At 40.7% G+C, this 14,127-nt stretch overlaps 1 protein-coding gene across 1 annotated transcript in view; it reads left to right on the top strand.

The window, feature by feature from the left end:
• The window catches only part of MAPK12 (mitogen-activated protein kinase 12), a gene marked incomplete at both ends in the record, with an annotated part of 36,910 nt that overhangs the window by 6,660 nt on the left and 16,123 nt on the right, over positions 1 to 14,127 (top strand). Inside the window, 2 exons of the mRNA XM_080349826.1 lie at positions 4,578 to 4,636; positions 5,235 to 5,346. Of these exons, the coding sequence (XP_080205952.1) occupies positions 4,578 to 4,636; positions 5,235 to 5,346 (171 nt within the window). The remainder of the gene's footprint in view (positions 1 to 4,577; positions 4,637 to 5,234; positions 5,347 to 14,127) is intronic.

Genomic DNA, 14,127 nt, shown 5'->3' with positions numbered 1-14,127 from the left:
GTTTTTCTGCGGGTGAAAGCCTAGCATAGCGAGGGAGCTGACAGGCCACCAGAGTCACTCATTTTGCTACTCAAAAGCCAATAAATCAAAACAGTGGTATCAGTGGTCACTTCTGCTTATTTTTGCAAACCTGCCTAATAGGTGTTTTACCTAAGCTGGGCTTCAGCTAATAGCCATTTATTCACACCCCAGCCTTGGGTAAATAAAGTAGACTTATTAGCCTAGTCCAGTGAATGAAAATAAGGTAACACCGAAACCCAGACCTTTTCTCTTTGAATTGGCATCCAGTCCAGAGATGAAGATGTGTCTGTCCGCAGGATTTGGATCTGTCCAAGTGTTACATATGGGTCCTTTGAAGGAAGAGGGTAGTGACACTCATGGGCACGGTTTGTGCCTGCTGGTGTGCTGACTGGCAGGAGTCCATCAGCAGCCATCCCTTGTGTCGTGTAGCAGTAATCAGTGAGGAAGAAAGGTGACTGTGGTGCAAGCCTTGTGTGTGGATAGTTAAAATTTTAAAAACATTGAGACTTCTTAGTGTAGTAAAAGGATGCAAGTGCCCTGTGATGTGGAACAGCGCAGGAACATGAAGCTAACCCTGCATAAAATTTAATGCAGCATAATATGTAGTTCAGCACCACCCCAGCAGGGATCTCTCTTAAAAATGTACTTGTGTTTGTAGCCCGAGTGCCAAAGTCACTCAACTTCACTGTGTTTTCATGCATAACATCCGCAAGAGAAAGCAGCACTTACTGAATAAGAGACATAACCTACATTACTTATTAATTTATACAAGATCCGAGTCTTTCGTTGATGTGCTGCTGCTTACATCAGAAACTTTCCTTTACAGAAATGCAGTGGAATGGTCCTTGAATAAAAGTAATCCAAGACATCAAAGTGCAGGGCAGGACAGAGATGAGGAACTCGTCACTGTTGTGCTCCACTGCTGGAATAACATTTGGAAAAGGAGGCAGGTGAGGAGGGTAGGGCAGAAACCACCTTACCAACACAAAGCTGTTATTTATTTGTTGACAGTAGTTAAAGTTGGCCAGGGTGGTCATTATAAATGTCTGGGGAGGAGGACAGGACACACACCAAGTGTAGGGATGAGAAAGGCTGGAGACATTGCCACCTACCCCCACGGGTTCATGGGAAAGAGACACAATCAGCAAAGTAAATATATTGAGTAAAAGCATACCTGTGGAAAACAAGTTAGACCAATAAATGGGTAATTTAGCTGTTACTGTGGTTTTTCTTTGCAGGACGGTGGTAGAGATACACTATCACACTCTCTCTTGAAGGTAAAAGCAAGGAAGGTATTTCAGTAGAGTCTGCAGAAATCCTGGTTTGCTTTTAGTTAGATGGGCAGTAGGAAGCGAGGTGCATCCTTTGTGGGCCAGTTCATCTGAGAAATTGCCTTTTGGCAGGGTTAATGGGGGAAAAAAAGAGACTCTGAAAGGGCAGTGCTCCTGCTGGTTTCCACAGATGCTTTTTGTTGCCATTGCAGAGTGTACTGGGTTCGTTCCTCAGCTGTTCCATCTCTGATAGTATCAGTATGCATGTTGAAATAACATAAAAATAGATCTACAGAAGGTTTCACAGATGTCTCTGTTACATTTCATATGGGCCACAGTATGAAAAATAAAAGATTCTTGTAATTGTTTATGGGGCTTGCTTTTGTGCTAGGACATTATCTTTAAGTATTGTAAAGATTTTTTTTTACAAATACTGTATTTAATTGAGAGCATTTTAGACAGACACAGGATCTTCTGTGGTATTTTGGAGGAGGGACTTTCCTACACTTTGTCCAGTTCTTTTCCTGAAGAAGTAGCTGGAGTTGTGTCTTCCTCAGAGGATTTATTTTATCCTGTACCTCCTTCTCCTTAACATATCATTAGAAGGATGTGGCCCACTAATGACTCTGTTCCAGTACAGGAAAATCATCCCAAAGCACAGCTATTAAATAAAGATCAGTGAGGAAAAGGAAATGGGTCCCTCACTTTTATTTTTAAATGGATTAACTATTAGTATGTCTCATCACTTTGGACACTAAAATGCATTTCAGGATTTTTAGAAAGCTGAAGTAAGAAGAAGAAAAGAAGTATTGTGAAGTCTTTGGCATGTTAAAAACATTTTCTGGTTTATTATTTAAAATCCCCTTCAGCAGGCGCTGAGCGTTGGTCTCGGAGCTGTTCTTCACTGCAGAGGATTTGCAGCAATGATCAAGTTGTCTCCATCAGTTTGCAACATTACCTCTGCAGTAATCTATGTGGTATCTCAGGCAGCATTAAGTAACTACAGGGAACTCTTCAATGGAGAAGTAGTAAAACATGAGTCAACTTGATTAACTGTGTTTTTTGGACTGGTATGTTATTTATGGAGATGTGTTCTTCATGCTTCCCCCTTATTTCGCAGCGGGTGCCTGAGAACACCTCGGTGCAGATGAATGTGGTACAGGGCCATGCTGTCCCATCCTCTGCTGTGTCCGTTCTTGTGGTGCTGGTGTCCCTGTGCCTTTCACTGCTACAATCACACGTGGTGGGGTTTGTGTTCTTACGTATCTTGCTTAGCTAAATGAAGACATGGAAATATCCCATTGAAGAAAACAAGCAGGACTTCTGAAAAAGTGAGGATTAATAGAGGAAGAAGTACATATTGGATAAGATTACTGTTAAAACATTAACTTCCTTTTTTTAATACTGAAATCTTTGGAGAGCACACAACTTTTCTGGCTGTGTGTGCTCTGTGTGTACAGACTGCCTTAGGAAATGCCCATAGAGCTGCATTATGCTCCATTGTTGTCACATACATCTCCCTAATTCCTCTCTCTTCCCTTTCTGTCCCTTCCTCCACCTAGAAATTGAAAACCTTATGTAAAACTGTCATAAAAAAAAGAACAAACAAACCTTGCTGTGATGTTAGCACTGAAGGTATTACTTCAAATAATATCCACATCCTCTGTGAGTTTAATTATTGGTTTATGTCTGTTATATTATTCTTCTTTAATTAGGTTCATATAGCAGTCCTCAGGAAAATATTAGTGATTTTTTTCAAAGATATACATGGCTACAAAGAAAAAGAGTTGTAATTTTCTGTCTTCCTCTTTATTAGTTTTTCTGTCTTGTTCATCATTGTGACATTTTGATAATATCCAGATTAACTGTAGTAGTTCTGCCTGAATGTGGAAGAGATAAAAATACATACAGTAAGGATTTCATCACAGTTGGAGAATTTTGTTTTAAGGAAAAGGAAGTTGCCTTTCTTTTCTTGCATTTTTTTCCTGCATTTCTGCTATTGCTTCTCTTTACTTTCACATACCTTTTTAAAATAACTCTTGGGTTTTTTTAGCAATTAAGACATAGTAGTAATGCCCAAAATCCATCTTTATTGTTATCAAGGATTTTTCAGTCCTTTCAGTATTTTGATGGTAACATCAGACAGCATAATATGCTTTTACCCCAGTTTCTTTCTTATGGTTTCTAATTTAATACAGTTCTAGTTTAATGTACAGTCTGGTGTCCTTAAATCGTACGGCTGTGGAGATGGGTCTGAACAAGCTGATAAAGGTTACTAGTCTTTCAGTTTGCTTTCCAGCAAACCCCTGCACTGCCCTATTGCCACGGCAGCCTGCGCCTGGCAAACACCATGAGCAGTCCATGGTTTTGGAGGCTTCCTCTGAGCAGACAGAAATGGTGGTGAATTAGTAGTAAAAAAGAAGCAACTCTAAAAGTCTGTGCTATCAGCATCCAAGCTGACATCTGGCTTTAGACAATTCCAGCTACACCTTTTGGAGCATCAAGTTCTGTATATTTAATTTTGTGGTGTTTAATGGGCTGGAGAGAAGCATTGGCAGTTACCGTAATGCATCTAGTCAGTTCATATAGTTCTGCTGAAAAGCACCGTAGCACGAAAAACTGTGGTGGGAAATCTGTCTTACTAGATGGTTATTTCTTGGTTGAGTGATATAGAATGATTTTGTTTGACAAAAAATAATCTTAAGGAGAACCTAAGGTATAAGCCATAGTAAATCATATTAAGCTCTTGATAATTTAGTCTTTGTAAAGACAGTCTTGTTCTAGTTTCTTCTCCATACTCCCAATTAGATATTGTAGTCTGTGTACCTCAATTATCTGTTACTGAAATTAGAAGACATCTGAAGTGTTCCTCATTGACAAGCAGCAGGCCCGGCTAGGTGGATAGTGCTTATGATTGCTTCAAGTTATAAACCAATTTGTCTGTTTTATTTTTGTCACTTTAGTGGTTCAAATTAGAAGGTGCTCTCTCCTCTTACATGAAACTGTTAGCCTCCGAACTTTTTGTTCAAGTAAATACATCTTTTTTTATTTTTTTATCACAGGGTCAAATAGCCCTCAGAGTTACAAAATTTAGCACATAACAAATCCTGGTGTTGCTAGGCACTGCTTTAGGTATTCTTTCTGCCATCATTGTGTCTGTAGCTAACATCTCACTATGGAAATATTTTTTGTTACGTTTTTTCACTTATTATGCATTTCAGGATTTTTTGTGTTAATATTAATCCATGTGGTTTTTTTTTCCTCTCCATCCTGTCTTACTTTTAGGTCATTGGAATATTGGATGTGTTCACACCAGATGTAACCCTGGAGAAGTTTAATGACTTGTAAGTTCTGAGTTGTTTGTGTGGGGGAGCAGGGCATCATCACTTGTGCAGCAGGAAGGATTGTTACTTTTATAAATGGAGAATTCCAAAATTGTCGCTTCATGGTTGGTTTTTTTTCTGAATTTCATTGTTATATAACTCTTATGTGGAACTTCAAAATTCGTAGGCTGATGTTTTCAGGTTGTCCTTAGAACCAGTTACTTGTCTTATAAGGTGTGTACTTCTTTCAGTAGATGGCAGCTGGTTCAAAGCTGTGATAATGACTGTGAGATAAATAGCATTGCGTGTATGTCTTTGCTTTCTGTGTAGGTGCCTTTGAAATATCACATAGCTCTTGGTTAGGTTCTTTCTAACTAGTTCAGAATCTGCACTCTTCTGATAACTAGTAACTTCCCATAATTAGTGACAGGGTTGGGCTGTAGCTCTTTATGACTGTAAAAATGGATAAAACCAGAGAAACATAGAGGGCAGGGGGATGATGATGGGATTGTTTGGTAAATGGAATTATCTATAATTTAGTGTTGTCACTGAACTATAACATACAGTTATGGTTGAATTTATTTGCCAAAGTTATTCTGTCCTTTTTTTTTTTTTTTAGCTACCTCGTCATGCCTTTTATGGGAACCGACTTGAGCAAGATAATGAAGCATGAGAAATTAACTGAAGACCGAATCCAGTTCCTGGTATATCAGATGTTGAAAGGTTTAAAGGTTTGACACTATTAATGTTATTTTGATCTCGCAATCTTTTTTCCTAATAAACCAGTTTGGAAATCTGTAAATACTTATGATTTGATAGCAGGATAAAAATTTAGCTCACTTTGTAGAGACATTCTGCATAGAAGTTGTTTTGTGATGATATATGTTATCTGGGGTTTTTTTCTATCATGGTTTTGTCTGGGCCTTTTTTCAGGCAAAAAGAAAAGTCATTCAAGATCTGTATAGTATGTTGATCCAAGATGACCTTGGTTTCCTTATTTGAGTACACCGGAAGTCCCTGTAGTTGATTACATTGCTGCTTTGCCACATGTTGTGCTGTGCGCAGCTGGAGAGCGTAGAGACTAAGAATGAAACCACTGAGTTCAGAGACAGGAGTCCCTTCGAACTGAGCCCCCAGACATGCCATCGGCTTCAAATTTATCTAATTGGAAAATTTTTTCATGGCTTACCAATACTGGCCTGATACACTGTTGCTAAGGTGCTCTGCACCCAACCTGCTCTTAGTATCTTTCTGTGCTCTTTTGAAGAACACACGTATATATATTTGTGTGTGTGTTTGTTATATACACATATATGTGATTGGGGAATGCGGGGTGGGAGGGGTGTATTTTTATATGCATAGTACATATATAGGTATGCTACCTACAGATAGGTGTGGTATACATATCATTAACATATAGGTGTGGTATTTTGGGGTGAAACCCTGACCCCTAGAGAGATTCTGAGCCCCATTGACTCGGGGTGCTCATACTGGGTTTGGGAAGTGTTCGTGGACCACAGTAAGTGCTACTTTGGTCCCTTCGTGTTGAAAGTGCAGTTCTGCAAAGTACTAAAGGTCATTGCTAAACTTAAGCAGGTAAATCATTTGGATTATTTCCATATTGAACTACCCCTCTGAGCCAGATGTCTGAATGTTTTCTGTCAAATTGAAAAAAAGTGTATTTCCTTTGCATAATATGCATATGAAGTTACAGTCTCTGAAGTCTCCAGGTCTGGAGCAGCTTTGATAAAGAGGAAGGGCTGTGGATTTTTAGTAACAAATCTGAGTGGAGGTGGCTGAGAGGAGCACAGGTAAAGCACTTAAAGCCCAAACTATATAGGCACCTGGATTAAACAGCTGTGAAAGATGTCAGGAGGGAGTCCACTGGAAGAAAACAAACAAACGAAACCAAACAAAAACACCACAATTTTTTAATGCCTTTTAACAGACTCTATGAGATCGGAAGGAACCCCTGGAGACTGTGTAGTCCAACCCCACTGCACAAAGCAGGGTCAAACTGCGGAGGCTGCTCAGGATCTCGTGCACTTGTGTTCTGAGGATCTCCAAGGATGGAGACTCCACAGCCTCTCTGGGCAAACTGTTCCAGGGTTCAGTCTTCCCTACAGTGAAATAATTTTTTCTTATATTTAAATAGAAAGTCCTGTGTTTCAGTTTTTGCTGGTGGTGGGCCTCCAGCTGTATCTGGGCAGTTCAGCCCACTGACTCCGTCAGCTTTGGTCCAGGCAGTTCAGTCTGCCTCACTGTCCATGAATCTAACTCATTCTTCCCCTGTGTATGAGGGTGTTATGGGAAAGAGTTTCAAAAGCCTTGCTACAATCAAGATAAACAACATTGATTGCCCTCCCATCATCCACCAAGCCAATCATCTTATCATAGAAGGCTAACAGGTTAATCAGGCATGATTTTCCCTTTTGTAAATCCATGTTGGCTACTGTCAGTCACCTCCTTGTCCTTGTTATATTTGGAAGTGCTTTCCATAATTATTTACTCATTACCTTCCCAGGGAGTGAGGTGTGTCTGACTGGCCTTTAGTTCCTTGATCCTGTTCCTTCTTGCCCTTTCGGAAGACACGATCACGATGTTTACTTTCTTCCCATCATAAGGAACATTTCCTGATCACTGTGACTTTTCACATATTATTGAGGGGCCTCACAATGACTTTGGCTAACTTCCTTTACCATTCATGAGTGCATCCCATCAGGGTTTGTGGACATGTGTCCATCCAGTTTGTTTCAGTGTTACCTATTCTGATTCTTCTCCACTGAGCGTAAGTCTTTCTTGCTCCAAACTTTACCAGTGGTCTCAGGGACCTTTAATTTGGCAAGTATTAGCACTAAAGATGAAGGGAAATAAGGCATTGACCACCTTTGCCTTTTCCATGTCCCTTGTCACCTGAAGCTGTACCTCATTCAGCAGTGGGTCCACATTTTCTCTAGTTTTCTTCTTGCTCCTGCTGTGCACATAGAAGCCCTTCTTGTTGCCCTTCATGTCCCTCACCAGGTTCAGCACCCAGTGGACTTCACCTTTCCTAACTCCATCTCTGCATACTTGGACAATGTCCCCACATTCCCGCTGGGTGACCTGACTCTGCTTCCACCTCTTGTATGTTTTCTTTTTATGTTTCAGTTTCTCCTGGATCTCTTGGTTCATCGTGCAGGCCTCTTGCCACCTTCACTTGATTTTGTCTTCTAGTGCCTGTTTTTGTAACATGCCAGCATTTAACACCGTGAAATCATTAAAGGATTCATAATAGGCCAGGAGGGACTCTTCAGATTCGTCTAGTTTTGAACTGTGTAGAAAAGCTTCATCTTGTAGCTCTTCCAGTAAGTCATGACTTAGCTAGAGCATGGCATCTGGGGAAGAATAAAATTATTTCAATGTAAAATTTTCTTATACTTGAACAAAAGGTGTAACCAGACTCCATCCTTAAGTTAGTTCTTGGGGTTGTTGGGATTCTTTGTGATTCTCTTTTTTTTTTTTTTTTTGAGAGAGAGAGAGAATAACCCAGACTATAAGCCTAGTTAAGCCTGACTATTAACCCCCCACTCTTTCTCAGAAATAATGTTTATATTAGTCTTTCTCTTGTCTCTTGGATCTTATACTTCTGTGGACTGCAGAGCCAACAGCTATAGCAAAACAACATGCCTTTGAATTTTACTGACTCTCACAGAGATTATTCTAAATGTATTAGCTGTCATATAATTTGTATGTTTTTTCTTCCTCTCTGCTAAATACTGTTTATTATTGCTACTGCTTTTTTTCTATTTGGTTTTTTGAAAATGAAACATGATTATTAAAGTTTGTATCTTACAACACAAAAAGATACTCTTTAAACTACCTGTTCATGTATAACCTGTATTACTGTGAAATGAAAATACTCCTCAATCTTGATTGGCACTGCAGTTCTTAGATTATAGTGTTTGCTTTTCGGGTGTACAAAACCATTGATTGTAAAAAGGCTATTACTTCCTTATTATTTTTCTTTTGGTGACAATTCCAAGAGGAGAAAAACCTTGACCTATTTCTGCAGGCTTCAGCCAGGCTCTCCTGCAGTGATGGCTGTTTAATTCCCTTTGCTGCTCTGGAGGTACATGTTGTAATGAGGCTATGGGACAGCAGTGTCTGAACTGAATGTTGTTCCTTGGCTGCTGCTTGCACCGTACAATTTTGGTTTTACAGTCCTGTGCCTGCAACATATAGCATATGGGCAGACTTTGTGCTGGTGCAGAGATGAGTGGCATCAATGTGCTGAAGGTGTGTTGCACAGGGATGTACTCGTGCAGTGGAAATATGGAACTAGTTTTGATACACGAAGGCCTGGCACATCCATTGGGATGCTGATTCTTCCAGATCTGTATTTGCATTGCCAAACACTATTAAAAATGAATAGCATCACAGGACAGCATTCCATTACTGCACAAGAACCTCAGGAACAGCATACACAAGATTCCTTTGTCTCTGAGTACTTAACAGATACAGAAGGGCAAGTAAATAGTTTTAGTCCCATCACAAAACTTAGTAAGTATACTTTGTTGTTGAATCCCACATTAGTAATTTCTCTTTGACCCTACCATAGATTTTGTGTTATTCATTCAGCAGATTTTCACTCGCATAGCCTTTTACATATGCTAAGTAATTATCCTTTTTGTTCTACAGTTGTGCATTTAAACATGGTAATTCCCAATTTACAAATGCAGAAACTAAATCCAGGTTTGGGGAAATTGGCTTTATTTTAACTAGAGGGAATTCACCTCTGATCTGTGCTTTAGAAGTGGAGCTGTGATTTCAGTTTTGTAGATAGTTCCCTAATTGCAAAGCCATGTCCTAAAAATTGTTTTCTCAAGGACCATATAAGTGGAGTGGTCTGTTCAGTTCCAGGTAACTGTCTGGGAGCCGGTTTGCAGCAGAGGCATGCTGCTCCCCAGAGATGGAAAACGTCATTTGTTCTAATTTTGCAGGCAAGCAACATATGAACTGTGAAAAATTAGCCTGAGTTGAGTGCAGTGGAAAGGATGAATAATGAATTTAATTGCAGTGAAATGGCCTAGAAACATATTTTGGTCCTAGTGGCCTGGATTGTTTCGCAGAGGCCGATAGAGTGGGGTTTGTAAGCCTCAAAGGCTGACACTGAAGTCTGCTGGTCAGTAAATGTGGAAGGCAGGCAGAGCAACAGTGCATGATTGATGTATCTGAAGAAAACAGAGCAGGAATTAAAGAGGATGTGTTGGGTTTGTCTGGCAAAGTTTGGTAGTGGAGGGCTGCAGCGGTGGCTTCTATGAGAAGACACCAGGACCTGCCCCCGTGTCACACGCAGCCGGTTCCTCTGAACCTGAGCTAAACTTGAGCCCACCAGCAATGTTTGTGGCACCTCTGGGATAACGTATTTAAGGAAGGATAAAAAACACTATGCAGCAGCTGTGAGAGGAGTGAGAAAATGTGATAGAAACAACCCTGCAGACACCCAGGTCAGTGAAGAAGGGGCAGGAGGTGCTACAGGCACCAGAGCAGACATTCCCTTGCAGCCTGTGGTGCAGTCTGTGGTGAGTCCGGCTGTCCCTCTGCAGCCCATGGAGGTCCATGTCAGAGCAGATACCAACATTGTGGCCCTTGGAGGATCCCACACTGGATCAGGTGGATGTGCCCTGGAGGAAGCTGCAGCCCATGGAGAGCCCATGCTGTAGCAGGCTCCTGGCAGGTTTTGTGGCAAGACTTGTGGCCCCTGAGGGACTCAAGCTGGAGCAGTCTGCTCTTGAAGGACTGCACCCTGCGGAAGGGACCCCATGCTGGAGCAGTTCATGAAGAACTGCAGCCCATGGGAGGGACCCCACGCTGCATGAGGAGAGGAGTGCGAGGACCAGAGACCAGCGGAGACGAGGCGAGATGACCCGGCCTTTGCCCATTCCTCTGTGCCACTTGGCAGGAGGAGGGTGAATAGTCAGGAGTGACGTTGAGCCTGAGAGGAAGGGAGTGGGGCAGGAAGGTGGTTTTAGTTTGTGGTTTTGTTTCTAACTATGCTATTCTGTTATTAATTGGCAATACATTGAAAATCTTCCCCAACTCAAGTCTGTTTTGTCCATGATGGTACCTGGTGAGTGATTTACTTGTCCTTGTCTCAACCCACAAGCTTTTCCAGTGTATTTTCTCCCCGCTGTCCTGCTGAGGAGGGGGAATGAGAGATCAGCTTGGTGGGCAGCGGGTGTGCAGCCAAGGTCAACCCACCGCAGAGGAAAAGAGGAAGAAGTTCTCCATGCAAGCTGCTGTGTCCAGGGTTCTCATTCCAGCTACAAGGCAACCAGCAGGGCTGCTGGGACAGTCTTAGTGAACAGGTTTCTCTGGTCTCTGTAGCTCTGTCAAATCTTCTATAATAAGTGGTTTGCCTGAATATTTTTCCTCTTGCCCCACATTTTTGAAGAGCACAACTGTACTTACCTCAAAATTACCATCAGGAAATAAGACATTATTCACTAGACTCTTTTGTCATTTCCTATTGCATAGCAAACATTTGAGAACAGTCTTTACTGTATCTGTTCCATTAAATTTTGGATTCTTCCTGAACTAATTCATCCAACTGTAGAAATGCACCTAGTTGGAAATATCTTTAAGAAATAGGAGTGGTCCAGGGCTTGAGGGACATTCTTGCAGCACTGTCCATGCTAGGAAGTGGGTTGAGGCAGTATTGCTAGCATGCACAGAAAAAAAGAAAATGAGTTGGCAATTTGTTTGTTATTTAACAGATATCAGTAAGTTAGCTGTTGTAGAAAGATCTGCCAAGTTTTGCATTAAAATGTCTTGCTTTTTAAGGACTACTGGATCTGAATTAAAGACAGTCCATCAGTGTTTACTTAGATTGCTTTTTTGATGGAGCAGGGGAACAAAACATATATTTAGCTAGTGCTCAGTTGAGGTATTATAACAAAAAATACTCGCAACAACTGGGAGGGAGGAATATGCCACTTTGTAGATCTTTGTTGTAAAACTCTTTCAACTTCCCAAGCTTAGCCTCTCATTTTTATAATGCATATTATTCTTTTGCACCTTTTAAATGTGATGGACTCTCTTTGTTGTTTGGTTTGGGTTTTTTTTTTTTGTTTGGGGTTTTTGTGGTTTGGTTTGGTTTGGTTTTTTTGTGTTAAAGATGTTATCTGCAATATGCATTTGTTCTTTGTGTACAGTACATAAGGACTTTATGGTATCTGTATTTATGTCTGGTAAAAGGCAAGAAGGCTGTCCATCATTTTTGTCACATTGCATACTTGTATTGTAACAACCTCTTTACGTGTGACAGTTAAACGTGTAGAAAAAGCTCCGCATGAGTGATATATTTTGAAAGGCTGAGGAGATTTTTTGCTAAGCCCCAAGTCAGTTCTTTGCAGGCTTCATTTCTACATTCTCTCTGTGGACTACCTCTGGATTGGTTGTATGCCAAAACGTGATACAGGTTTGATTTAAAAATATATATATAAATTGGGGTCAATAGAATGTTTGTACTGAGTTCAGGAAGATTTGTATCAAGCCCTCAGGTCTTTGCTCTGTAAGCCCATACAGTCCTTGTTTGTCAGTTAGTTTCTGTTCCCACCATTTTACTGTCTTCTTTCTATAGAGAAAGAAATACTCATTTCTCTTATTTGGTGACCCTTGTAAATTATCATAATTTTAACTTCATCTGTGGTACAAAAAATGTGATTTGACGCTACTTAAAAAAAAATGATGTGCCTCTCCTTTCTCTGTTTCCTACTCGGGCCTTAGTCTGGCATTAAATTTTATTTAAGTATGAGCTTGCAACTTGGGATGGCTTTCATCAATTCTTGTTTGACAGAAAACCTGTGTATTGTCAAATAGTACAGAAGCCAAGCTGAACATAAATGTCTTTATGTTGGTGGAAAGGAGCTGGGGTTTCCAGCACTTTCAGTCTCGGGTCCCTGTTCTGCAGCAGTGCCCATTGGGTTCCTGTCCCCAGGGGCCTGGGGGGTAGCTGGCAGCCCCGTTTCATTATTTGTACAGTGTTTAAGAATGGACAGATAGCTCTCGGGCCACGCAAACACCTGTTCACGGTTCTTTTGCCATACTCTGGTAATATTTAACTGCTCTAATTCTCTTGTTTTGTCATCTCTATTTTACTGCCTGTTGTTCACATTTACATTTTTTCTGCTTCTCTGCTTTCCCTTCCCCCTCTCACCCATTTACTCTTTAGTTTTTCCTTCCCTGCCAAGTCACTCTTCATTTTCATTTTGCGTGCTGCCTAGAATACTTTCTCCTGAGTATTTTCTAATTCCCTTTTGATTAGCTTTTTTATTTTGTGTAGAGATTGCATATACAGACAAGAATGCCTAGAATTTAGACAACTGTTGAATAGCTTCCTAGCACAATCTGAAGCTTGCATTCAAGGATTTGTACATGCTACCAAAGATTGTCTTCAGAATAACGCACGGAGTTCCTTTGTTCTAAGGCACTTCACTCATGTTAACTGGGTTCTTAATTCAAGTATTGTTCAGATGAAGTGGTAATAACATTGCGAAGGATATGTCTGCTCTGGTCTGGATGTTGTTCTCATGTTAAGAGTGAGAATTCTGACAACAAATGGATAATTGAATGAGGAGAATCAGTAAGATAGGACCCTGTTTCAGCGAGGTATTGAACTGTAATGGAAAACCTTCTGAGTGAAGACTGGCGTAGTTCTAGTGCTCCTAGCTGCCAGGAGATAATAAAATGCAGTTAAAAAAATACTTCTATTGTTAAAGAAACACTGCAGCACACCATTGGTATCTGAGCTTACAGAAAGACTGATGTGTACATTAGCATCAGGAATAAGTGCTATTTCAAGTAATCTCAGTAGTGTTGTATTAAGAGGAGTGTTTAGAAAATATAGGGGTTCTCCCCAAAGTGTTAACATGATTTTGGTGCTGTGAAACACTCAGAAAACCATCAGTGAGCTGAGAATGCCAGCGAAACCACGCTCTTCCCCCCAAACAGGGGAGATTAACTCAAACTCCGAAGGGTGCAGCCCTTAAAATTCTTGTTTCTACATGCCACATTCTTACATGCAGAAATTCCTGGATCTGCCAGATATTTCCTTACTGTGTACAGTCATACCAGCAAAAAATAGCCTACAGAATATTTTCAGCATTTGCTCTGGAAAATCAAGAGGCTTCAGTAAGAAGACATTGAAATTATTTAGAATGCAAGTAGTCATTGTGATATCCTTGATCAAGATGGCTATTGGCAGAATACATAATCTTTTTCTTAATGTATTGGGAGTCTAACTACTTACAGATACATTTCTTAAAAAAAAGGGCAGCACATATATCCTCTCTGGTCTCTGCATACAAATCACAAACTTCATCTTTGTGTATGTGGTTCCTCCCATCCCGATCCACTTCCCGCACATCCATGGCAGACACAGCATTTCATGGTTCTTTGTTTGCTGTAGTGGTTTTACAGCCTGTGTTCTGGGGAACAGCGCTGCACCCTCAGCCCCTTGTGTCTGCCCCAGG

Source organism: Nesoenas mayeri, assembly GCF_963082525.1.
Source record: "Nesoenas mayeri genome assembly, chromosome: 1".
NCBI classification, from domain to species: domain Eukaryota; kingdom Metazoa; phylum Chordata; class Aves; order Columbiformes; family Columbidae; genus Nesoenas; species Nesoenas mayeri.
Note: the sequence above shows the minus strand (reverse complement) of the source record. Positions and strands in the feature narration are given on the sequence as shown.